Here is a 27,623-nt window from a genome sequence, read left to right on the forward strand (position 1 = left end):
AATCCATTCCAAAGAAATACATTTGTAGTCAAAAATAATGTAAAAGGATGTTTGCTTCAACAATGTATAATATGTATAGCAATGTACTGAAACAGTCTAAATGTCTACCAACATAAAAGATCAAATAAACTACAAACAGCACACTATGAAACATTCATAAGTAAATGAGACCAAGTCAAATCTTAATATACTCTCAGACACACCCCTCAACACACACACCCACACTCACCCCTTCTCTCTCATTCACTTACTATCACCAAGAAAGAAACTAAAACATTTGACATACACCAAACTAGCAGTGTTTACTCTAAGCGCTGGATAAAACCTTTATGTGTTAGAAGACTCTATTTTTTTTAAAGTATGCAAGTATCACTAGTTCTTACAGCTAAATAAGTATGTAATCATTACATGAAAACATCTCCTTAACTGATATGTTCTAAGAATGATCACAAATGAAACACAGAAGACCAAATGTGTAACTGACAGCTCTGCTTTGTATAATAATTTGATTAATATACATGAAGAAAAAAGAATGCAAAGATGATTTCAAATAATAATGATTAATTCTGGAAAGAGGATTATAAGTGATTTTTGTATTTCTCAGATTTCTGTGATTTTGCCAAACTTTCAACAAATATCTGTAAGTTTCTACAAATATGTACACTTAATTATAGGAACTCAAAGCATCACTGACTCAATGGACATGAATTTGAGTAAACTCCAGGAGACAGTGGGGAACAGAGGAGTCTGGCATGCTACAGTCAATAGGGCTGAAGAATTGGACACAACTTAGGAAATGAATTAAAACAATTATATAAACACTGTATTTAAAATCCAACTTAAAAGATATTTAATGTTACATTCTGCACTGTCCTGTAATTCAATTTTTCATATTTTTACACATCTCTACCTGTAGCAACCATAAGCATATTAGTATAGCTACCTCTTTTCTTACAAAATCTTCAAGGTCAAATTAGAATGGATGATTCTTTGGTGTAATTTAGTAGTCTTGGACACTCTAAAAAAAGTCACATACAGATCTCATTGTTAAAAGAAAAAAAGAGCATAATACCAAGAATTAGTGAGTATTCTAAGAGACACACATAAAAGATATAGAGTCCACCCCACTGGTATGCAAAAACAGAACAATCTCTATAATGAAACCAATTCTAAAAGCAAACAGATACACTGAAAAATGTTAGACTTCCAGGTAATTACACAGGATTAAAAACATCCTCACAGTTTTTAATTATTATTAATTTTGTCTCAATGAGATTTAAATTTCATGAAGCTGGGAATAATGTCTCAGTGTTTCCAAAATCCTCATAATTCCTAAGTAGTTATGCTAGGTCTCAATAATGCATCTTAAAAAAAACTTAGAAAAATATACTAATAGCGATACCTATCTTCTAAAAACCATAAAAAACACAATTCCAACACTGTGCTAAGTTTTCATGTATGCAAGTTTAAAAGTTTTCCTAACTATAATGCATACAGCTATGATTTTAAATATGGCTAACTCATATTCACTGAGAAGGAAATGACTGAGACTATTACAACATAGACTAAAAACAGCCACACATAGCAGATACACAATAAATGTTCAGCAAGTAAAAGAATTAACTCCTATACTGAATCTCACACCAGAAAGAACTACACTAGAGGCTTTGCAACAGGACTAGTTTTGTTATTAACTTCATATAAAAAACAAGAGGGAAACGTGGCACAGAGAAGGAAAAAGACAATATTGGGGGTCAAAGACAGAATTGGAAATAGACCTGGTATAACACAAACATAAGATTTCCTTTTCTTCTCAGGTTTCAGGTTTAGGGCAATAGGAAAGAAAAGGAATAGAACTTCATGTTAATATTTTTTTATTCCAAATTCAAAACTGACAACACCAATTTTTCTACAGATCTCTCTGAAATATTTTTCACTCAAAGGTTCTTTAATTGAAAAACAATTCACAAGGAAAAACCAGACCAAGAATTAATTTTAGGACAGGTCTTTATTTCTTCACTTTTCCTTTTTTCTTTTCTGTTCTGTTCTTTTATTGGGGGCAGGGAGGATTAAAAAAATGGAAGATTAAATGAGAGTAAATGATAGCTTGAGAGGAGATTATGCCCTGCTAGAGATGCGTAGCTACAAACTAGTTTCATATATTTGCCATGTTTAGTCTATACTTTCAAATAATCTCAAGAAATGAGTTTACTTATTTTCAAAATTGAACTAACACTATCTAATACACCTCACATTTTCTTCACTTTGTGACTCTATGTGAGTTACTGGAGTAATGAGAATATAACTGTATAATCTGCAGTCCTCCTTGATCATGGAATCCATCCCCATCCAATCAGTTTTCAGCTCTCGCTCTAGAACTTGCCTAGTTTTGGTCATCATTTCATTTTCATGGTACAGCAGACAGAAATACATATAACCTATTTTGTGCAGTTGTACCTTATCATTATTTAAAATAAGAATTATGACTTTGGTTATCTCCAAAACCTTATTCAATCTTGTTCAACATTATACTGCACTTTTACTGAAAAAGCAGGCTTTCTTTCAGACCATTTAATCAAAAAAGCTCATTTTTTACCTGACTCATATAACCCTATTTAACCTTTTTAATCTATTCTCAATAATCTTGTTGTCCATTTCCATCAGCACAATTCAACAATACCTTCATACTTTGAGACTTTATTATGTCAAAATTATTTATAAAAACAATAATATCGGCTCTATAAAGAATTCGTAAAGTACCGTGATCTTTACATTTTTTTCTACTTGACCCACTTTTATCTCTAGCTTCACCCTGAAAGAAACTTAAAAAGCCAACTCTAAAAAGATCAGGTAATGTTTATGAGTTTCACAGGATGACAGAAGTCAACCGAAGTTATGCTTTCAATAATTAGGTCTATATCGATTTTTTCACAGCATTTTTGGGGAAGATAAAATTTCCAGCATGTCCCTTTTCAATAATTAAAACCCTAAATTACAAATCATGATAAAATAATACCTATAATGCTCCACAATTCCACTTGCACTTTGACTGGATAAAAATAGTTTCTAAAGACAAAAGAAAAAAAAAGTTAAGTAAAAACACTAAGTCAGAAAGGGTATTTTGCTTCTGTGTGGCAAGTGGATAGGTACAACTCTACCATAAAGGTAAGGTTCCAGGGACTAGAAGGAGTATTCATATTTATCTACCACCTTCTATTTCCTAATGACTTGTTTTTTCAAAAGGTGAAAGCTGAAAGAAGTCAGATTTGGCATAGGCTACCATGGATGTTGGTGCCCCCTATCGGTCCTAACAAAAATATAAGTAGTATCAGTAGGCAGTAATTCACATATCATTATGAAGTGAAAATTCCTTCTCATCTATAATAAAGTATGGAAAAATTACAAGGAAGCTCATTACATCCACATTTCCTAACCCACTAAATTATCCTTACAAAAATGCAGAAAAAACTACAGAGTGCAAACACACTGTTTCAAGGACCTGAAAATCGACCTCCTAGTCAACAGCTGGTTGACTTTGGATGTCAGTAGAAGCAAACTAGCGAATAGTCCAGTCAATTTCTGGGAGTCAAAACATACTGCTTTGATGATTATTCCACATCGAAAATTTTAAAATACTAACTCCAATTAAGTTGGTGAAGTTAATGACGAGACTAAACTGAATAATTATAATCTAATAAAAGCATCTGACAGGGGTCCACCATAAATAGTTGCAACCAAGTTCTATAACCTTAAGACTTAAGATTTGAGGTCCCAAATATTTCCAGAGTAAGCGACTAAAGAAGATATATTTACAAACTATTTTTACTTCAGAGATCTGACTTCACCAAAACCTGACACAGGTATAACACACATGGTATAGTACGGTAGAATACAGTAGAGGTATAGAGATGCAGAAGACAAGGGTTTCTGTCTTCAGATCTGACAGAACACAGCAGACTAGATACAAGCGTTTCATCAATTAAAAGGCAAAATATAAGGATTTAAGAGGAGAGTAGGCATAGTGTTAATTAACCAGGAAAACAAATAAATTTTGGATCTCCTACTTCACAACACAATTATGCCTTCTTCATTACCACATTACCTTAGAAACAAGTTTCCCAATTCTAAACAATCCATATAAATGCTTGCCTAATTTCCTACAACCACTGAAGTAAGAATGTTTCAGGAGGGAGGGAAGTCAAATGCTTCTCTGAATATGGTATCTAATGGAAGTTTTACACACATACTATAGGTGAAGGGAAGAAAAGAAAAAAAAAAATATATATATATATATATAAGCACCTTCAACAAAATCTTGAGTTTATTTAACTCCAAGGTATTCTTAGCTTATCCAGACCCCAACTTAACATCTCCTATTTAAAAGGAATTTTTTTTCTTAGCTTAATAAAGATAACCTTGAAATGTTTAAGTCTTAAAAGGCAGGGAGAAGCAAAAGATTGCCAGTAGAGGAGGTGGTTTTCACTATAAAGCTTCATTATGTTAACTGCTAATTCTAAATGGTGAAAATGTGAATATACTTATCTGTGCTCTCTGTATTTCTCCTCCCAACCCACCAACTTTATAGAACAAGAAAAGCAATGTTCAGGGTAGGTAATTTGTCTTCAGTGACTACCTTACTACCAAAAAGTATCCTCCCCTATGTCATCTGAATTTATTTTAACTTTAGCTGATATGTCAACATCAGATAAAGTTGTACTCAACATCATACAGCATAACAGAGCATGTCAATATATGAATGAATAGGCAGGCTTTGAATCAAAGGTTAAGTTCCACTTTGCCACTTAGCAGCTATGTGGCCCTGATGAAGTTACCTAAAACCCTTCTAACCCTGTATCTTTGCATTTTAAATGAATATGATGAATATCCCCTCCCAACATTTGTATATCTCTCATACTTTATTCGGGATATACATTTAACCATTTGCTTTCACTCTCATACTTCCTCAAACTTTTATTTAATCATTGGTGCATTTTAAATCAGTGTGTCTTAAAATAGTTTTGCTCACTGTTACTTACTTAATACAGCAAAATTCCTCCTATATAATAGAAACTACAAACATTTATGAATAATGAAACAAATATGATGACATCATAGCACTACGGTGAAAATGGGAATATATGAAAACTAAATTCACTCATTTAATTCTCAAAACAATGCTGTAAGGTAGAATCTACTATTATCATCATTTAAATATGAGGAAACCGGAGTGACATTAGGTAACTTGCCCAAGATTACAAATGTGTGTGATGGATCAAGGGTATGAATTCAAGCTCCATTCCTGCCCTTAACCATTACATTAGACTGGTACTGAATAATAGTTTGTATTATGCTTTCAAAATGTAAATCTCCCTAAGGTACTCGATTTGATAAATATAAATCTATCTTTAGGTACTTATCAGGCAATCAACAATCAATGTCTTGGTTTAAATGGCTTTCCCTTAATACCTATGAGCTCACTATTACTAAGAGAAGTAATTAAGTAATTGAACGATGTTAAAATCCAAATTTCAGTTATTGGACAGCCATGGATCCAAGAAGGAAGGAACTCTATACCTACTCTTGGTTTCCTAAATGAATTCTGGATCTTCCTTAGTTATTAGTTACTCACTGAAAAAATTTTTATTAAGTACTATGCTCAAGCAGAATAGGATACAAGATTAATTATAACAGAACCACTGTCTCAAAGATCTTACCATCTTATTTATAAATACTGCTTTGTCAATTAAGAGGTGAAACAGGGCAACAGATAAGCTTCTATGGGCTAATCTGGGATTCTACCATAACAACAGAGGAACCTGGCATTTTTCTATGAAAAAACTAACAACAAAAAAAAAGATTTGGAATTGAACTTGAGGAAACGTAATCTACTTCTGAAACAACCCTAGGTCTTTGATGTCTGTCTATAAACAGATGCTCCCTGGCCTTGCAAATCCTTTCAAAAGTGAATGAATAAGTTAAGTCCTAACTTATTTACTGGGCTCCCTTTGTATGAAATAGCTTCACTAGGTTTGTTACTTAAATTTAAAACCTCAAATTACCTACCAAATATAGATGGAATTCTGATCAACTCCTACTGTATTAAATTTTATGCATCTTTAACAAAAATGTTAACTTTTGAACATGAGTTCTACCTTTAATAGCAAGCTATTAAAGGCATCAGTGTCTGCTTTAGCAAACACTGATGCCATTCAATTACATTTAAAAATAGGTTCAACAGAATGTAATGTTGTTTATGAAATGGAGTATCAACTCCTGCAATTTCCGTATTTTTTTCTTACACTATTCAAATTAAACTATTTAATTCATTTAATCCACTAGTCAGTAAAGAAGTGCATCAGAGTTTTTATGTTAGGAAATACATTTCCATCTATTTTCCATATTGGTCAGTCACTCATTGAAAGCTGAGAGAATTATTATAATTTTCAATTTTTGATCTAAGGTTTTGCATCAGATTGGGGAGGTGGGTAAAGGAATATCTGAAGTTGCACAAATTATCTGCAACATGGTTATCCTATTCTGAAATACTGAAGAGAAAATCCAATTCTCAATAACCTACACTAACATTTAGAAAAAGTTAGATTCTTTTTCTTAAACATTCAAATAAAGCTTTTATTTAAATTGAATCTCCTTTCCTTCCAATGTTCCCTCTTTCAGAAAATATACAAAATATCCTGCTAGCATTTCATCAAAGTACACAAAGATATTTTTTGTTATATTACCCTCCACTTTTTCAAGTTAAATAACTGCAAAACCATAACCTTTTGATGATTTTTATCTGAAGGAGAATCTCAAAGATGCAATCCATATTTTTCATCGTGTAGCAATAACAGGATGACTTAGAGAAAGGACTTAAGTACAACTATCAGCCATTAAGATTTCCTAGCTTTGTAAAGTTAAAGTTCTGCTGACATGTCGATAAAATGGTAGTAAAACGAAAAACACTGCGCAACTCATCCATTTAGCTTATAGAGTACAGATAAATAAATAAAGCTAATCAAGGATGGAGGCAGGTGCAGAGACATACCGTACTTGTCTTTGCTTATCCTTCATCATGTACCTATATAGACTTATTTTTAATAGTTGTGCTTTCTTCCACTTATTTTTCCTGACTCATCTCCATAACAAATGACAAACCCATTGTTTATACTGCTGGACAGAAGACAGAATAAAGCATATTAAAAATAAAGAAAACACTTCTCTAACTGATCAGTCAACATATATCACTATCTTCCAAGGAAAACCAAACCCAACTTACAAAACTAACACCACTATAAGCTTGAGCCTATTCTACATGATTTAATGAATTACTAAGTTTTGCTTATTAAGCCAAATTCCAATGGACAGAACTATCTAGATATGTAAAGTTTAGAGACAAATAATATTTCAGTAAGTACTGCACTCAACTTGATATTAAGTTCCAAACCAGAGCTTGACATTTTGTTAGAGAATTTAAAATTTTAATAAAATATGGGTATTTTGCACAAGCTGTTTGACTGTGTTGGCTTGCAACGGACTGCTTATTTTTTGAAAGAGGTCAGGAGGGGGATACAGGGACTAAACTGTCATGAAAAGTATACTGGTCTGAATCATCACAAAACTTTGATTTCCACTTTTGTTGCTACCATCACTGTCAGTTGCCTCTAAAAAAAAAAAAAAAAAATTGTTATCCTCATTTTTAAAATAAGAAGGTTGGATGAGATTATTTCTAAAATGTTTTCTCGTCTCTGTAAAAATAATGCAATTGAAGAGTTCTAACTACCATAACAGATTTTACTGGAAATAAGGATCCTGTTCCATCCTTTTTTCACTGTTTCATATGCAAATTGAGCTATACACTATTCTGAAACATTCAACTAGGTCAATACAAAATCTATCAATACAAACCTACCCTTAGAATTCAGTAGGCTAAACAGGAATAGTAGCAAGTGCCCATTTTTTTGGTATACATACTTCCAACGACTACATCTCTTCAGATATAACTTCATTCAGTTTGAGGTAAAAGAGAATCTATTCTTCTACTAATAGACAAGTCTCAAATTCTTCAAAAGGTTATTTCTTTATTTGAAATTAGGGAACCCAACTTCCAATAATGCAATTTTCAAAAAATTGTATCAAAATAAGCCTTGTATCAAAATAAGCTATTTGTGGAAGAGAATAAATGGCAAGTGGTACTTTTATATAATTTAGTTGTTCTCTCTTATAACTAAATTTATAATCAGCCTTTAAAAAGCGGTTTTCCTTCTGTTGCCTTAAGTTACAACTTCTTTCTTCAGATCGAGATTTTCTAGCTTCCATTTCAGGAAGCAGACAAGAGAGTTACAAAAGACCTGCTAACTAGTAAGGCCAACTCTTAGCTTGTTCTCAGTATGATATGTTTTACTGAGCTTTTGGTTAAATGCCTTCTTTGAAGAATGAGGGCCTGCAACGCCGCCTGTCTGTGAACCCAGGAAAAATTATAAACAGTTATGAAACCAGATCACTAGGACAGACCAAGAGGCCTTCTTCCTATTCCAACTCACCACAACCAAGCCTGGCTCCCAAGCAGCCTCTTAGGCTGCTCCACATTCTGTGAAAAGCAACAGGGCCTAGCTTAATTCTTCCTCACCAAGGAAGCATTTGAAAATGTATGAGTATGTACATGTAAGGATCAAATACATTTTTCATCCACTGAGTCATATATCAATGTAAATGGATATAAGATCCGTTCATCCAAAATCTTTGAGAGATCGAGGAAGTGAAGGTGACTTCAGCAGCCACAATTATGGGGGGGGGGGGGGGGTGGAGGGGCGGTGGGAACCTGCAGCAGAACAGTATGGAAAAGTACAGCTTCTCACGTGTCTCTCACATACACAAACACTGAGCTCTCAGTCCATTACAAGCTTGCCTCCCCCTCAAACTGCTCCCCTCCACCTCACTAGTGGGAGAAATCTACCAACCTCCTAATCGTTCCCCAAGAGACTCTCCTACCTATTATCTTACCCCTCCCGCTTTGGTCCCGCCCCCGCCCCAGGAGTAACAGGGCCCTACTGGCCTGAGGCCGACCCCGCCGAGTGTGCACACAGTGAATCTAACCAATTCCTTCCACCCCTAACCGTGTGAACCATGCCAGGGTAACGTGCTGTGCAGCAACTCTGTGGACTCTGCGGTCCTCCCACCCCCACGTGTCAGCTACCCTCCCCCACATGTCCACACCTCACGATTTCGGCCCGGGAAAGAAAGCGAGCGGTGTAAAGCCTAGCCCCGAAGACAGATCAAGCCCACAGGAATCTGTCCCCTCGCAAGTCCCCTCCCACCTTTGGCCCCGACCCTTTACACTCCCTTCCTCCCTTCTTCCTTTGAAAGCAGGCCCTTGCCTCAGAAACCTCTTCTTCCTCGTCGTCGTCGTCCTCTTCTTCCTCGCTGTTGTTGCTGCTGGTGCCGCCGCCACCTCCTCCTCCGCCGCCGCCGCCGCCTCCACCGCCGCCGCTGTTGTCGCTGTCGCTGCTGCTTTCGCTGCTGCTGGGGGGTCGGCAAGTCCGGTTACGCTTGGCCTTGTGGTGCTGCTGCTGCGGCGGCTTCTTCTTCAAGAGCAGGTCGCAGACTCGCACCATCCCACGAGGAGACGAGGCCGAGCGAGCCCCGCTGCCGCCGCCAATGCTGCTGCCGACCTCCGCTGCTGCCGCCGCCGCCGCCGCCGCCGCCGCCGCCGCGGGGGGGCCCGCCACCGCCGCCACCGCCGGGGGGCTCCCTTCTCCCTCAGCCGCCGCCGCTGCCGCCGCCACCGGAACCGTCGCCTTCTCCATCTCCGGGGAAAGAGGGAGGGCGCGGACGGGGGAGGGGCGTGGGGGCTACGCTCTACCGCGACTTCGGCCGCACCGGGGCCGACACAGCGTTCGGTGCCGCCTTCGCCGCCACCGCCTCGGTCACCTCTACTGCCGCCGCCGCCGCCGCCGCTCCGCCAGCTCTCACCTCGTCTCGCGATACTAAGGGCGGGGAGCCTGACGATGGGAGGGAGGGAGAGGGAGGGAGCGTGAGGGAGCAAGCTGGGGGTGGGGGAAGCGAAGAGGGAGACCCGGGTGCCCGGAGATCTAGCAGAGGGGAGACTACCGAGAATCGGGGGAAGTGTGCCTAGGGCGACTTCCGATGGGGGGGACGGCGGGGACAGAGGAGGGCCGCGGTGACTGCCGTAGCGCCCGCTAGCACCCGGATCGCTTCTCTTTCCTCGCTATTTCCCCCACACACAGCCCTTCAGACCTCCCTTCTTCCTTCCTCGCTGGTGTCTAGAACGCAGCTGCAGGCGGAAGTACAAGTGACGCCATCAGCCGTCGCCTGAGTGGTGGCGCGCGGGTGGCCGAAAGACGAAAGTGAGACTTAGAGGGCCGGGTCTCCGGCCTTCGCGAGCGGGCGGTGCTGCGGTGCATGGGGCGGGCGGCTGAGCGGGAGGGCTGGAGCGGAGCAGCCCGGGCCGGGTGGGAGCGGGTACGGAAGCTCGGGCCAGACGCTTTGTTAGCAGGAGGCCCGGACAGCCTGATCCGGAAGGTGGGGCCTGGTTCTGGACTGCCGTACGTAGTTTCGTTCCTGGCCATTTTTTCCACCGCCAAATGGTGAGTTAGGGCTTTGGATCTTGAGAGCTGGCGTAGTATAAAGGAAAGAGCCCCTTTTGCCTCAGTTTGAGTCTTGGATCATAGACTTCCTGAAACTGAGTTTACACTTGTGTTACCAACATAAGGAGTTCGATTAGGTGATGTCTGAGATCACTGCAACTCTATAAAGTTTCCTCTAAAGGGCTGAAGACAGGAGAAGGAAGCAGGATCTGTGTCTGACTTTGCAGACGTTTTAGTGAATGACCCCGATTTAGTCCTTCCGCTCCATCACCTTCTCGGCTTTTCACTTCTCTGTGAAGTAAGCATCATAAGTAATCATCCTTGTCTGTGGATCTCTTGGAAGGAATATTGTGATAGGGGTTGTGAGTTCATTTGTGGATGTCTGAAGAACTTGGAGGACTTTTGAAATAATAGCGTAGCTTATTGAACTCAATTATCCCTTTCAGGTTCAATAAGGGCACAGCAGCATAAGGAAAATGAAGGAAATATCAAAGACAGATGTACTGGCACAAGATAAAAAGTATGCCTCAGCTGACATAGTTGCCATTTTAAGACTGCTAAGTTTAGCTGAATGTGCCTGAATTTTTTTAGCATTTTTTTTTTCTTTTTAGCATTGGCATACCATATGAAATGTGGGCAGTTGCCAGTAGTCTGCAGAGTACTATGGCAGAATTGGCAATGACTGAATCGATTCATTCAAGAAAAAATTCATCATGTGCCTACTATGTGCATAGTTTCTAAAATCTAAGTCTCTGCTTCCAGGGGCTTTGCAGTGAAATAAGTGTTATAGTAAATACACAGAGAGTGCTAGCCATCTGCCTGTTCCTCTTGTACAGTGGTTGCTAAGTGCAGAACAGTATTGTGCAGCTAAGGTGCTCAGTCGTGTCTGACTCTTTGCGACCCCATGGACTGTAGCTCACCAGGCTCCTCTGTCCATGAGGATTCTCCATGCAAGAACACTGGGGTGGGTTGCCATGCCCTCCTCCAGGGGATCTTCCCAACCCAGGGATCGAGGTCTCCCGCATTACAGCTGTATTCTTTACCTTCTGAGCACCAGGGAAGCCCAGAACATTGTATATCTTAACACTACAGATTTAAGTCATAACCTCAGGTGGATTCCTCCCTCCTACTTGTATATTCTGAAGCACCTTTTTCATCCTACCCACTAGAATACTTTTGCAGTCTTTAAATCCCAGCCACATAGAATTATGTAACTTGAGCAAGCTTCACAAGAAGGCTGATGCTATTAGACAAAAATGCCTTCAATTTGCCAAATGCTAGAAACTTAGGTACTTAACGAATCTTTCCTTTCCTCCAGTATCAGTGGAATGACACACTCCCTGCTCTTACATAAGATGAATTGTCCATCTGTTCTCTAGTTCCAATCCCGTATTTCTCTTTTATCTTTTCTGTCTTCAGGCTTCTACAATTGTCCTTCCACTCTATCTCCTTTCCTCCACAACCAAGCTTTAAAAAGTACTCTACGTTCAATGTCTCTTTTTATTATCTGAATCTCATTTATTAACTCTCTGCAGTCTAATTTCTGCATCTATCACACTATCAAAAATACTCTAATCCCATTATTTAGAAGAAAATGAATTCTTATCTTTTATATAATAAGGAAATAATTTATTGGAACTTGTAGAATAAGATTGAACCTACTGAAATGGACAAAGCCTCTGGAGTGACTTTCTATTATTTTTATCTAGCATTTTTTTTTTCCTTTTAGAACCTTGTAGCAGAGTCATTCATGAAACTTATTTATTCTTGGAGATACAGCTAGACTAATTATCCCAGCTTCCCTTTAGTTAGTTGTGGTCTTGTAATTGACTTTTAGCCTGTGAAATGTAAGTGGAAGTGATGTGCTCATTTCCAGGCTTAATGAAGTCCTTGCATCCTCACTCTTTCTCCATCAACTTGAAGCTAGTGAGTATGTTGAAGATGCCAGAGCCAGAGAAAGATCATGAGTGGCTAAATTACTACTTGGAATATAGATATTTCCAAATTAGAAACACTCCTTTTTGGACTTCTTGTATGAGAGAAAATTGAGATTTGAGAATTCAGATGTTCCAGAGCTTGAATGACCATGACTAACCCAGAAATTGGTACTGGAAGTGGAGTACTGCTAAAACAGTAACCTAAAATATGTTACATTGCCTTGGTGATGTAGCAGATGTTAGAGATACTGGCATCAGAGAACGGAAGGACACCCATGTTTTGCAGTGGCAAAAGAGGTGTTTAAACAGTTACCCATGATAATTTAAAAGCATATTATCCACCTATTGAGATTGTGACCCAGTAGAGTCTCAATAGGAGGAAATAGTTGAAAAGAGTCAAAGTAATACTGTATTTTGAGTTTTACTTTTAGTAAGATATTACTAAACAGATAAGCTCAGAAAACAGTTGCAGAAATGAACATGCATAAAAGTATTTGGAAAGATTGGAAAAGCAGAGTTTTTCTAGACCTTGAAGAGTAAAATATAAAGCTAGAAGAGGCCTTGAGTACAGTCCTGTCAAGATTTAGTCCTGGAACAAAGATCAGATCAAGACTTTGGCCTTTCCATCCAAGACCATTATTTTAGATGGTCTCAAGATAGCTGGGATGATGTTCTTGCAAAACTGACATGGGGGCAAGGAAATGAAGTAAATCATTTTTGAGAATTACATAAGCAAGAACTTTGGGTGTAGTTACTGGAAGCAAATAGATGATAGGACTAAACTTTTGAAGGAATTTTACCACTAATCAAATCATGAACCCAATTCAAGTTTGCTCACTTGAGGGAACTGTTCAACCCCAAATTTGCATAAGTAGAAAATAGGACATAAATGCTTTATAGCTCCCCAGTATTCACATAGGATGTGGCCATGGAGAATAATGGACAAAGAACATTTCAGAGGCCCATATGAGGCCATATAGAAGACAGAGGGCACATGTTTCTCTCCGAAACTAAGTTGAGATCTCATCAAAATTTCCTCCACTCAGGGGAGATGGATCAGAAAATTCCTGCTCAGTATTTCATCCTTTTTATATATCTATATTGCCTGGTGTCTCACAGTTTTCTCTTTTTCCAGTGAGAGCATATTCTAGTTACCTGTTTCTGCTCTACCACTGTATATTTTGGTCCTGTTTGTTGTGATCAGACAACTGTGTAGATCACAACAAACTGTGGAAAACTTAGAGGTGGAAATACCAGACCACCTTACTTGCCTCCTGAGAAACTTTCATGCAAGTCAAGAAGCAACAGTTACAATGGGACACAGAACAATGGACTGTTTGAAAACTGGGAAAGAAGTATGTCAAGGCTGTATATCATCATCCTGTTTATTTAACTTATATGCAGAGTACATGATGTGAATCACAAGTTAGAATCAAAATTGCCAGGAGAAATATCAACAACCCCATATATGCAGATAATACCACTCTAATGGCAGAAAGCAAGGAGGAACTAAAGAGCCTCTTGATGAGGGTGAAGGAGGAGAGTGAAAAAGCTGGCTTAAAATTCAACATTCAAAAAACTACAATCATGGCATCTGGTCCCATCACTTCATGGCAAATAGAAGGAGGAAAAATGGAAACAGTGGCAGATTTTATTTTCTTGGGCTCCAAAATCACTGCAGATGGTGACTGCAGTCATGAAATTAAAAGATGCGTGCTCCTTGGAAGAAAAGCTATGACAAACCTTGACAGTGTATTAAAAAACAGGGACATCACTTTACCATCAAAATTGTGTATAAGAGCAAAGCTATGGTTTTTCCAGTAATCTTGTACAGATGTAAGAGTTGGACCATCAAGAAGGCTTTGATGCTTCTTGATGCTTGAAGCATTGATGCTTTGAATTGTGGTGCTGGAGAAGACTCTTGAGAGTCCCGTGGACTGCAAGGAGATCAAACCAGTTGATCCTAAAGTAAATCAACCCTGAATATTCATGGAAAGGACTGATGCTAAAGTTGAAGTTCCAATACTTTGACCACCTGATGCAAAGAGCTGATTCACTGGAAAAGACCTTGATGCTGCGAAAGATTGAGGGCAGGAGGACAAGGGTGTAACAGAGGATGAGATGGTTGGATGGCATCACTGACTGAAAGACATGAGTCTGAACAAACTCCAGGAGTTAGTGAAGGACATGGAAGCCTGGCATGCTGCAATCCACGGGGTTGTAAAGAGTTGGACACGGCCTTGCGACCAAACAACAACAAAACCGTACATCGTTTCCTGGAACTTGGGGTGATATTAGAGATAACTTCTGCATTTAATTCATAGGTTGCATCTAGACCTTAAGAAAAGGACTGCACATTACCTAAAAACTAGACTTTAAGCCTGACCTAGTAACTAGATAGAACTTTTAGATTGTCTTTATTAGGATAGGATGTGTTCTTTGTGTGGGAAGAGAGATAAAATATAGTAGATATTTAGTTATCAGAATAGTGAGCTCTTACAGGCTCTAGATTCTTTTTCTGGGCACACAGTTAAATTATATTTTCCAGCCTCCTTTGCAATTAGGCTTATCATTAGATGTGCCAGTTAGGTTCTAACCAGTGGAATGTAAGTGAAAATGATGTGCTCCTGTTGCATCTTTGGTACATAAAACATGTCACATGAAAAGTCCTTGAGCATCTCCATATTCCCCAGCAACTTAAAGCATTTGTATTGGAAACCATGTGTTAAAGATGGTGAAGTCACAAGGAGGAAGGACTCTAGTTTCCTGAATCTTCACTTGGAAGGTAGCTGCCTGCCTATTGTGTTAGAGTTCAATGCATTCTTTTGTGTGACTCACTGAGATTTGAGAGTTTGTCCTTACTAGGATAGACCTATCCTTCTTACCCCATGTGCAGCCATCCATTTCCTGGTCTTAACTCTTATTTCAGAGGGGTGAGCCCATGAATCAATCTAACGGGAGTGGGGGGGGGGTACCCTAATCCCTCAGTCATGGTGATTGGTTTAGGAATGGGAAGATTAACAAAAGGAAGCCAGTCAGAGACAACTTAACATTTTGGCTAGCTTTATTGAGCAAGGCATCTCACTCTGGCTGAACTTAAGCAAAAATTTAAAATTCTGTTGCCTTTGGTTGCTAAGTGGCATGAACCTGTCTGAGAAATCATTTCAAGAAAGTAGAAACAGCCTCAGTGGTATTGCAAGAGGGGGAAAATGCTCATGAATTGAGACACATGTTGGCTCTCTCCTCAGAGTTGAAACCTTAATTGGTAAGGGATAGATACTGCCAGGAAGACTTCAGAATTCAAAAGCAGGGAGCTTGTGGCTTAAGCCCCGCTTCCCACCTGGAACTTTGCCCAACACAGGCAACCTCAGTCATGTAGAAATGGCAGCATAATATGTTAAGCAGAGGGCCAGGCAGCATTGATAACCACTCCCACTTCTGCATGTTCCTTGACTGCAGTGAACTGTAAAGGAGACAGAATTCCATAAGAGGTATATAAATTGGATTCGCCAGCCCAGTTGCTGTACATAGGCTTACTGCAGTACTGCTGCTGCTGCTCTAAGTCGCTTCAGTCGTGTCCGACTCTGTGCCACCCCATAGACGGCAGCCCACCAGGCTCCTCTGTCCCTGGGATTCTCCAGGCAAGAGTACTAGAGTGAGTTGCCATTGCCTTCTCCTTGCTGTAGTACAGGGTGATTGAAACTCATGGCACAGGCTCTGGGTTCATGATTTGGATAGAAGATCCCTACCCATAAATTCTAAAGTAAGGGCAGACAAAAAACAATCACTTTTTGAGAGACTAGATTGCAAATTATATCAATGGTAGACCTTAGAGCAACAAATTTATATAGCAGGGAGACCAAATACCCATCTGACAATGCCATGATAATGAAGGACCTACCTCCAGCAACAGGATAAAATCTTAGAGAAAAGCCTAATAATATGTTAGTTTGAATTCTCTAAACTTGCATCCAAAATTGACATGAAATTCAAAACAGACTGTTAAACTAGAAAAGGGTAAGAAATCTCAACATGGCAAGGTTTAGGCTTTTAATCTTGTCTAGTGCATAAAGTAGTACCAGTGTCAACAACTGACATACCCTGAAATGTAAAACTAGTGAGTCTGGGTGGGTGGCATTCTGATAACAATTCCTTGGCCCTGGCTAGGAGGTTTGTTGATATTTGTTTAACGTGTTGCAGCCAGCAAGCAATTGTTAAATTTTAGATGTTAGATAATGTCTACATCAAAGTTAACATTTTAGGGGAATCAGGTTTTGGAGTGTATCCATTAGCACACTCCATTGGAGTGTGTACAAGAAAGGGATACATTTCAGCTCAAGCGAGCATTAGGAATGCAGAAGAAAGAATACAGTTGACCCTTATAAATAAATACAGTTGGCCCTCAGTATTGGCAAGTTCCACATATGTGATTAAATCTACAAATTTAGAATCCGCGGATCTAGAGGGCTGACAACTAGACCCAAGCATCTGCACATTTTGGTGTCTGTGGCAGGTCCTAGAACCAGTCCCTTTTGAGGACAGAGAAACAATTATGTATTTCTTAGACATCCCCTTTTTGATTGTACTCAGAAACCTATGCGACTGAGAGTCAAATAAACCTGCATCTTGCAGGTTTGGAAAACCTATATTCTCTATCCTGAGCTAAAGTAGGGCAACAGAGGTAAAGAGTTGAAAACTCAGTGAAAAATATAACTGGAATCCTGAAAAAAGCCCTGATTCTTGATCATCTCATGCATTTTGCTGTATATATCCTGTCTGACAATTGTTGACAAATTAGTCCCACTGTGAGTAGCCATTCCCTGAGATGCAACGTGGGGGCAAGTAAACAGAGATAAATTCTAGCAGTGTTATCCCTAAACTCATTCCTTGGCTTATAATATTGGATGCAAAGGCCAAAATGGTAACACACAGTTAATTTAGTTGACTAGAGGATAAACTGCTTTCCAGCCTTGCAACACATTGCTAAGGGACAGAAAACAGATTAACACACCATCTGTTTTTGGTTTCTAAACCATGGAATTACCAAAAAACAAGGTAACCAGGAACCAACTAAGATTTTAAGTGACTTGTTCAGACAAAACTTACAAAGCCTTGCAAACAAAGACCTATGTTTGCTTAATTCTGATACCCTCTGATGTATGGGCAAGGGATCAGGGAGCATCTTTGAGAGAGCAAACTCAAGATGTATTAACTGACCAAGGACCTCACCTACTACTAATTAGAGTGCCCTTTCCTTGACCAGGGCTTCCTGGTGGCTCAGATGGTAAAGCTTCTGTCTACAATGCAGGAGACCTGGGTTCGATCCCTGGGTCGGGAAGCTTCCCTGGAGAAGGAAATGGCAACCCACTCCAGTACTCTTGTCTAGAAAATCCCATGGACGGAGGAGCCTGGTGCAGGCTACTTTCCATGGGGTCGCAAACAGTCGGACACAACTGAGCGACTTCACTTCATTTACTTTCCTTAAGTATGTACTAATAAAATTATCTTTGTCATGCTATACTGTGATGAGCAACATCCAAATCTATCTAAAAGAAGTGCATATCACCTAGAACTCTTGGTCTCCAAGCAAGATGAAAAAATTGGATGAGATTTTGGCATATCTCCTCCTTGAGTAGAGAGTATTTCAATTGTCCCTGGGATAATTACATAGTCCTAGACCAGGATATTTAAAAAATTCTACATACTAAGTAAAGCACAAGTATAAATAGGTGCCAGGTAGTCAAGGGGTAGAATGTAGTGGACAACACTTAGTATGTCTATCTTTTCAGGAGATTCCTATCTTTTATGGAATGAAGCTCTCAGTTATATGACTTTTACTCTGCCATAAAGATAGGTGCATGCATGAATCGAGCCAATCTCCAGAGTGATGTATGACAGTCTTAGGCTAGAGCTGCCACTCACCATCTTTGACACAACAGGGAGCAAAACTATCTTACCATAAACAGGTTTGCTGCTACTGCTGCTAAGTCGCTTCAGTCGTGTCCGACTCTGTGTGACCCCATAGACGGCAGCCTACAATGCTCCACCATCCCTGGGATTCTCCAGGCAAGAACACTGGAGTGGGCTGCCATTTTATTCTCCGGTGCATGAAAGTGAAAAGTGAAAGTGAAGTCGCTGAGTCATGTCTGACTCAGCGACCCCATGGACTGCAGCCTACCAGGCTCCTCTGTCCATGGGATTTTCCAGGCAAGAGTACTGGTGTGGGTTGCCATTGCCTTCTCCGATAAACAAGTTTACCTCAGAGGTATTGCAGGTTTGGTTCCAGACTACCACAATAAAGCAAATATTGATAAAGTGAGTCACATGAATTTATTGGTTTCCCAGTGTTTATAAGTTATTTTTGCACTATATTGTAGTCTATTAAGTGTACCATACTGTTATGTCTTTAAAAAATGTACATACCATAAATCAAAAAATACTTCATTGGTATTAAACTCTATCCATCATCTGAGTCTTCAGCGAGTTGTAGTAGCATCACAACTACTTTCGCAGATCACCAAATCAAATATAGTAATAAAAATGTTTGAAATGCTGTGAGAATTACCAAAATATGACAGAGATACAAAGTGAGCAAATGATGTAGGAAAAATGGTGCTGATAGGTTTGCTTAGTGCAGAGTTGCCACAAACCTTTTATTTAAAAAATGCAGTATCTGCAAAATGCAATAATATTTAAAAAATGCAGTATCTGCAAAATGCAATAAATGAAACTTAACAAAGCAAGTTACACCTATAGAAGAAAAGAAGGCAATATTGGCAATAGAAAGTAGAGTCTAGATGCATTTGAAATCTGGGATCATAGACTAACCCATTATCCATTAATTAAGTGGCCACCAAGTTCTTTTTTCCTTCCCATGCCTGCCATTCTCATTTAAGCTACTTTAAGGTAGGTTTTATACATTTGCAAATAAAATGCTATAGTCCTCTGGGTGACATAGTTCCATTCTTAGAGAATCTTACAAAACAAGGATTGGAGCAGTAGTTAATATTATCCCACTGAAACCCCATGGAGATACTTCCTCAGTTGCCTTCCTTGGAGAAACTGTGATCGACTTTATTAAGGAAGAGAGTGATTAATGATTACTTCCTAACTGCCAAAGTCATTAGCCATTAGTCTCTTCAACCCTGACTTCCCTGATGTGGAATGTGACATCAGTTGTAGTTTCCAAGTGGTCCCAGTAAACCAATTCCCCTTTTCTTGCCTAGGTTCTGAACAAGTTAAAAATAAAGGATAGAAATGGGGACCAAAATATCACTTTATTACTGATAAAGTTACGTTGGTTGATGTTGCTTAGTGGGTAAATAGGCCTGCCAACTGATCCCCAGAATTAGACAGATTTATACCTCCAATTGGAGAAGGCAAATGCACCCCACTCCAGTACTCTTGCATGGAAAATCTCATGGACGGAAGAGCCTGGTAGGCTGCAGTCCCTAGGGTCGCTAAGAGTCGGATATGACTGAGCAACTTCACTTTCACTTTTCACTTTCATGCATTGGAGAAGGTAATGACAACCCACTCCAGTGTTCTTGCCTGGAGAATCCCAGGGTCGGGGGAGCCTGGTGGGCTGCCATCTATGGGGTCACACAGAGTCGGACACGACTGAAGCAACTTAGCAGCAGCAGCAGCATACCTCCAATTCCTAGCAACACTTGACAGGGACAGCATGGAGGATCAAATGAAAATTCGGTCTCTGGACAACTTTGTTCTTGGAGGTTGGAGGACAAAACCAAATCAGACATTCTTCAGAAATTTACTATTTGTAAGTCACTCAAATCTCCCTAAGTATAGAGGAAGACCCAGAACTGATTGAAGTCCTTTCACAGGGAGTAAACATTAGAAGCAGGATGCTTTCGTTACTAGCACCATTGACCAATTCCTATTTGAAATTTCCTTCCTTTAGCTTCCATGACAACCTAGTTGCTTTATCTTTTAAATCAATCCTACTTATTCTTTATAAGCCTTTCTTCCTCTATCTGGCTCTTAAATATTGAGTTCCCCATGATTCAGGCCATTGCCCTATTTCTATTTTAACTGTCCCTAAGTAATCGCATGTTAAGTTCACAATTTTATTTACTATAGTTAAGACTAGTGAATTCATAACCCTTACCTCCACCCCAACCCATATAGATCCAGGGCTACCAGTGGATTTACAGTGTTTAATATTTCCTTAGCCTTTATCTACAACCTAAATGGATCTAGGATTATCAAATCCTATTTATTCAGTCTATGTTCTCATTATCTACTTTCTTTGTCCCCACAGCCACTGCCTTAATTTGGCTTCTACCGTCTTTCATCCATTCTATTGCAATAGTCTATTAATCTCTCTGTCTCTGATCCTATCCTACTCCATCTTATGCTTGACATTGCCACCTGAGTTAATTCTCTACTTTGTGAAAAGTCAATTGTGAAAACAATTGACATCTGGATTTAAAGAAAACAATACATATTGATTATAGAACATTAACAAAATAGAAAAACACACACAGGAACATATCGTTCCATCAGCTAGAGATAGCCAATGATGATATTCCTAAATAAATCCTAAAGGAAATCATACCTGAATATTCATTTGAAGGACTAATGCTGAAGCTGAAGCTCCAGTACTTTGGCCACCTGATGCGAAAAACTGACACATTGGAAAAGACCCCGATGCTGGGAATGATTGAAGGCAGGAGAAGGGGATGACAGGAGGAGATGGTTGGATGGCATCACTGACTCAAGGATTATGAATTTGAGCAAGCTCTGGGAGTTGGTGATGGACAGGGAGGCCTGGCGTGCTGCAGTCCATGGGGTCGCAAAGAGTCGGACACAGCTGAGCGACTGAACTGGCGTGTATTTTTAAATAAAATGAAAATGTTTCTTCTGCTTTTTTAGCATGCTTTTTGTTTTACTTAATATATGTGAACATATTCTCATGCCATTAGATGTGATTTGTATTGAATATACAATGGATATATCAATTTATTTAAGGCAGGCATTGTAGGGAAGCCTGGTGTACTGCAGTCCATGGGGTGCAAAGAGTCGGACATGACTTAGAAACTGAGCAACAAGAAGACATATCATATTAAAACTTAAGAAAATCAAAAATAAAGATAAAGTCTTGAAAGAAGCCAGAAGCAAAAAATACCTTACCCATAGAGGAGCAAAGATAAGAATTAGCATTTAACTTCTTGGTGGTGGTTGTTGTTCAGATGATAAGTCATGTCCCGACTCTCCCCTGGTGGCTCAGGTGGTAAAGAATGGATTTTCTGCCTGCAATGCAGAAGACCCTGGTTCCATCCCTGGGTCAAGAAGATCCCCTGGAGAAAGGAACGGCTACCCGCTCCAGTGTTCTTGCCTGGAGAATCCCATGGACAGAGGAGCTCTACATCCATGGTGTCGTAAAGAGTCAGATACAACTGAGTGACTAACACTCTCCAGAAACCATGCAATCAAAAAGAGAGTGAAGTGAAATATTTAAACCGTAGAGAGGTAAAAACCCCAGTGTAGAATTCTGTACCCTACAAAATTTTCTCCACTGAAGTGGGTTGCATTTTCCCTTCCAGATAGCTCCTTTAGTGCCCTTATTTTGAGGTGTGGCTGTAGGTCTTAATTCTGGACGTTCACCTAAAATCCATTTCTTCTATCCATCAAAAAAATTCTATAAGCCATTCAGTGTCCTATAATATATTGTTTTCTGCTTAACCACAGTATATTTACCCCTTTCAACTTAACTCTGACCAATAAAATAGTACCAACAGTGACTTTCTCAAGACAATGTGAACTTGTGATTGATTATCTGACCTGAGTGGGTTTTAAACAGGCAAGAGTTCTTTTAGCATCAGTGAGTGGGACTCAGGAAATCTGTAGCTTAAATAATCACTTGAGATTTCCTAGAATGAAGTGTTTACTAATGTCAAAACTTTGGCAAGCCATATGAATATAATGTGAATGAGAAATACGGGTTTGTGGGGTGGGTTGTCTGCTTTTAATTATACCAAACAAAGCTTAAATAAAGACCATGACAAATCCAAGATTTTAAATTCCAGGCTCTAGGCATGATTAGAGTTTTGGGGAGCTTCTATAATTGCCCTAAGCAAAACTTGCATTGTTAGGTCCAGAGAAATCATACCTGAAAATAAGACATAGAATCTGATCTTCCAAATTGCAGGGTTAAAATGAAGGCTGAGAATTCACAGGATTTCAAGGACGTATATGTAAAAATCAGGGACTATTTGGGACATAATAGGATCCTGAGAACATTTGGGTGAATTCATATAACTCTGAAGTTCACAAAACATCAAACCTCACTGTGTCTTCCTTGCCAGCAAGCCCTCTTCTTGTTAAGACTTTTCTTTCCCTCCCTGAAATCCTTGTAGCAACCCACTTGAGGGAGCTATCACATGTCATATCTCTCCCACTTCTTGTATCCAGTCCAGATCTGTAACTAGAGTCATAATCAATTAAGAGGTCTATGAATAAAAGTGGCAAGATTTTGATAAGCTTCAGCAAACTGGAAATACGTATGAAGATGGAAAAAGGAAGGAATACAAATTTAGAGTCAAATATTGATATAGGAGTCTCATCCATGTAGTTATATTAATAATTAATTTAGATGTAATCATTTTGGAATAGTTACAATCATTCGTTGGCTTGAGGAACTGAAATGTATTTTGCTGGTGAACAAAATTAAGTGGATTTGAGATATCATACGTTCCTTAACAAAATGTAGAGGAATGAATAGATTTAAGGAGAAAAGAAAAACTTGAGTGATTTATCATGTTCACTCTTTCTCCTACTTTCCATTGTCTCCCAAAAGAGCCCAAAGGATACTCTCCTCATCGAGATACTGACAAAGTAGTGACAGAAATGTCAGCAGTCTTGAAAAGCTCAACACTCTTGTTTCCATCATCAAAAGCCTGGAGATAAAGTCAGGGGTTACAGAGGCCCTCTTATTTTAATAGAAATAGGATAATCCTACAGTAATACAGATCAATTTATTGCATTTAAGCAACAGAAACACAGTAGATGTGATTGGCATAACTGTAAGACTACAGTGGAATTCAGAATGAAAGATCTTTGGTAATGGCAAAGTGATCATGAAGCTTCTTAGGACTAAATAGATAGGCAGCTTACAAGAACAGTCAGGGTTGCCACATTACACATAACTCTTAGCAACCATTTACTTTGTAGTCTATATAGATGGTATCTCTTGGAGCACAAGACCTACTACAAGTGAGAATTGTGCACACATGAACTATACAAAAAAGATCCTCATGACCCAGACAGTCATGATGGTGTGATCACTCACCTAGAGCCAGACATCCTCGAATGTGAAGTCAAGCTGGCTTTAGGAATTATCGCTGTGAACAAAGCTAGTGGAGGTGATGGAATTCCAGTTGAGCTATTCCAAGTCCTGAAAGATGATGCTGTGAAAGTGCTGCAGTCAATATGCCAGCAAATTTGGAAAACTCAGCAGTGGCCACAGGACTGGAAAAGGTCAGTTTTCATTCCAATCCCAAAGAAAGGCAATGCCAAAGAATGCCAAACTACCCCCACGATTGCACTCATCTCACACACTAGCAAAGTAATGCTCAAAATTCTCCAAGCCAGGCTTCAACAGCATATGCACCATGAACTTCCAGATGTTCAAGCCGGTTTTAGAAAAGGCAGAGGAACCAGAGATCAAATTGCCAACATCTGCTGGATCATCGAAAAAGCAAGAGAGTTCCAGAAAAACATCTATTTCTGCTTTATTGACTATGCCCAAACCTTTGACTGTGTGGATCACAACAAACTGTGGAATATTCTTCAAGAGATGGGAATACCAGACCATCTGACCTGCTTCCTGAGAAACCTGTGTGCAGGTCAGGAAGCAACAGTTAGAGCTGGACATGGAACAACAGACTGGTTTCAAATAGGAAAAGGAGTATGAAGGCTGTATTTTGTCACTGTGCTTATTTAACTTATATGCAGAGTACATCATGAGAAATGCTGGGTTGCCAGGAGAAATATCAATAACCTCAGATTATGCAGATGACACCACCCTTATGGCAGAAAGTGAAGAAGAACTAAAGAACCTCTTGATGAAAGTAAAAGAGGAGAGTGAAAAAGTTGGCTTAAAGCTCAACATTCAGAAGACTAAGATCATGGCATCTGGTCCTATCACTTCATGGCAAATAGATGGGGAAACAATGGAAACAGTGACAGACTGTATTTTGGGAGACTCCAAAATCACTGCAGATGGTGACTGCAGCCATGAAATTAAAAGACACTTGCTCTTTGTAAGAAAAGTTATGACCAACCTAGACAGCATATTAAAAAGCAGAGACATTACTTTACCAATGAAGGTCTGTCTAGTCAAAGCTATGGTTTTTCCAGTAGTCATGTATGGATGTGAGAGTTGGACTATAAAGAAAGCTAAGCACTGAAGAATTGATGCTTTTGAACTGTGGTGTTGGAGAAGACTCTTGAGAGTCCCTTGGACACCAAGGAGATCCAACCAGTCCATCCTAAAGGAAATCAGTCCTGAATATTCACTGGAAGGATTGATGCTGAAGCTGAACTCCAATATTTTGGCCACCTGATATGAAGAACTGACTCATTGGAAAAGACCCTGATGCTGAGAAAGATTGAAGGCAGGAGAGGAAGGGAACGACAGAGGATTAGATGGTTGGATGGCATCACTGACTTAATGGACATGAGTTTTCGTAAGCTCCAGGAGTTGGTGATGGACAGGGAAGCCTGTCATGCTGCAGTCCATGGGGTCACAAAGAGTCTGACTGGACACGACTGAGCGACTGAACTGACTGACTGAATTGTGCAAAATAGTGACCTGGATATAACTTAAAACATACTAAAAATCACAGTTTCTTACGTAATCTCTCAACCTGAGTCATTTTACAGTCTCTAAGAACCCCAAGAAGTGGTCACATGAGGAAGATACATGCATCACAGGTACATGCTGTGAATCTTTCTCCTTACTTTTTTTTGAATTTTTATTTATTTGGCTGTGTCAAATCTTAGTTTGGCACACGGCACCTTCGATCTTCATTGCAGTTTGTGGGATCTTTAGTTGTGGCACGTGGAATATAGTTCCCTGACCAGGAATTGAACCTGGGCCCCCTGCATTGGAAATGTGGAGTTTTAGTCACTGGACTACTAGGCAAGTCCCTTTCTCCTTACTTTCTATAAGGGACCCATGGATATTTACTAATGCTTGGCCCCTTTCCTTACCCCTATCTCTAGCCACATCCTTGCTATATCCTTACCATTGCCACAGAGTATTTTCCTGCTTCCTTACTTTGGGCCCAGCATTATAATTTGTTTTGGCCAGATCATGTAGATGGAAGTAACATTTTGCCAGTTCTGAGCTGTGGCAGGTATTTGAACATGTCTGTTTGACTTCTTGCCTCTCTATCACTGTTATGAGAACACATCCTAGCTAATATTTCACATAGTCAAGGAAAAAGAGTGAAACAGACCCACACTAGCAAACTTGTACCTCAGCTCAACTAAAGATTTGTGTCAAAGCCCAGCTGAGATCAGCAAAGCTGCCAATAAAAAAGAAAAGAAACACCCAGTGAGCCTCTTTGGGTTTTCTGAGATAATACATGTGGGTGTTTGTGTGGGCGTTCCAGGTGGCCCACACCTGGAAAAGTGGTAAAGAACCTTCCTGCCAATGTAGGAGACAGAAGAGATGCGAGTGCAGTCTCTGGGTGGGGAAGACTCCCTGGAGGAGGAAATGGCAAGCCACTCCAGTATTCTTGCCTGGAGAATCCCATGGACAGGGGAGCTGGGCAGGCTACAGTCCATAGAGTTGCAAAGAGTCAAACACGACTAAAGCAACTTAGCACACATGCGTGCGTGGCATTTGTGTATGCTTCTTAAACCTTTCTAATGCAATCTAGGGAAGCTGACCCATGGTGTGAACAAGAATAAATAATTGTGTAAACCACTTAATTTGGGGAAAGTCTGTTATGTAGTGATAGCTGATCGATTGGGAAAAGGGAATACCCTGGAATTACTAGGTGCTGACTCAGCAAACTTGAATCCTCAGGCCTTGGAGCGCCACTGTGATCCACCGATTAGAATTGTTGTTTATGTAATAAGTAAAGTAAAGCTGCATTCCTGGAAAAATTGCATGATTAGTGCTACCATAAAAAGACTTGACAGATGTAGTGGCAATGATTCTTTCTATTCACGTTTATCTATCTTCTTTTGCCTAAATAGAACAGTCTTAGAGTGTTGGAGAATAACTGTGAACTACTGTAAATATAATCAGGTGGTGACTCTAGTTACAGCTGCTGCTCCAGACATGGTGTCTTTAATAAAGTAAATCAACATAACCTCTAGCAGTTAGAATATGGCTATTAATCTGGCAATTGTTTTTTTCACTGTATCTTGGTAAGAAAGTGCAAGTGCAAGTGTAGTCACTCAGTTGGGTCCAGCTCTTCAACCCCATGGACTGTAGCCTGCCAGGCTCCTCTGCCTGTGGCATTCTCTAGGCAAGAGTGTTAGAGTGGATTTCCATTCCCTTCTCCAGGGGATCTTCCTGACTCAGGGATCGAAGCAGGGTGTCCCACATTGCAGGCAGATTCTTTACCATCTGACCCACAAGGGAAGCCCCATCTCAGTAAGAATCAGTTCAGTTCAGTTCAGTTCAGTCACTCAGTCATGACTTTGCAACCCCATGAATCGCAACATGCCAGGCCTCCCTGTCCATCACCAACTCCCAGAGTTCACTCAAACTCATGTCCATTGAGTCAGTGATGCCATCCAGCCATCTCCTCCTGCCCCTAATCCCTCCCAGCATCAGAGTCTTTTCCAATGAGTCAACTCTTCCCATGAGGTGGCCAAAGTATTGGAGTTTCAGCTTTAGCACAGGACTCAAAAAAAAGTGTTTTTATGTTGAAGGAACACAAATACACTTTCATTGATCTGTGTCAATTCTTTAGCTCTCAGTTACAATGTAGCCTGCAGAGACCTTTAACATTTCACCATCTTATAATTTTACATGATATTACACTAGTTTAATGATATAGTAAGGGGTGACTGGATTTCAGGGAGCAGGAGATAAACT

At 39.7% G+C, this 27,623-nt stretch overlaps 1 protein-coding gene and 1 long non-coding RNA gene across 13 annotated transcripts in view; one reads left to right on the plus strand and one right to left on the minus strand.

Annotated features, from left to right (window-relative positions):
• The window catches only part of ANKRD17 (ankyrin repeat domain 17), a 167,180-nt gene extending 156,921 nt beyond the window's left edge, over positions 1 to 10,259 (minus strand). For 8 of the 12 annotated variants that reach the window (XM_070791571.1, XM_070791566.1, XM_070791565.1 and 5 more), the window contains exon 1: positions 9,375 to 10,092. In XM_070791571.1, the coding sequence (XP_070647672.1) occupies positions 9,375 to 9,803 (429 nt within the window). In that variant the 5' untranslated portion in view covers positions 9,804 to 10,092. The other 4 variants (XM_070791568.1, XM_070791569.1, XM_019962901.2 and 1 more) reach the window with 2 other exon arrangements.
• A 56-nt stretch (positions 10,260 to 10,315) lies between these two features.
• On the plus strand, positions 10,316 to 21,427 carry LOC139183648 (uncharacterized). The gene is made up of 2 exons (XR_011567217.1): positions 10,316 to 10,604; positions 21,138 to 21,427. It is a non-coding gene; the product is annotated as an uncharacterized lncRNA (long non-coding RNA).
• Positions 21,428 to 27,623: the final 6,196 nt, after the last annotated feature.

This window comes from Bos indicus, chromosome 6 (assembly GCF_029378745.1).
Source record: "Bos indicus isolate NIAB-ARS_2022 breed Sahiwal x Tharparkar chromosome 6, NIAB-ARS_B.indTharparkar_mat_pri_1.0, whole genome shotgun sequence".
Lineage (NCBI taxonomy): Eukaryota > Metazoa > Chordata > Mammalia > Artiodactyla > Bovidae > Bos > Bos indicus.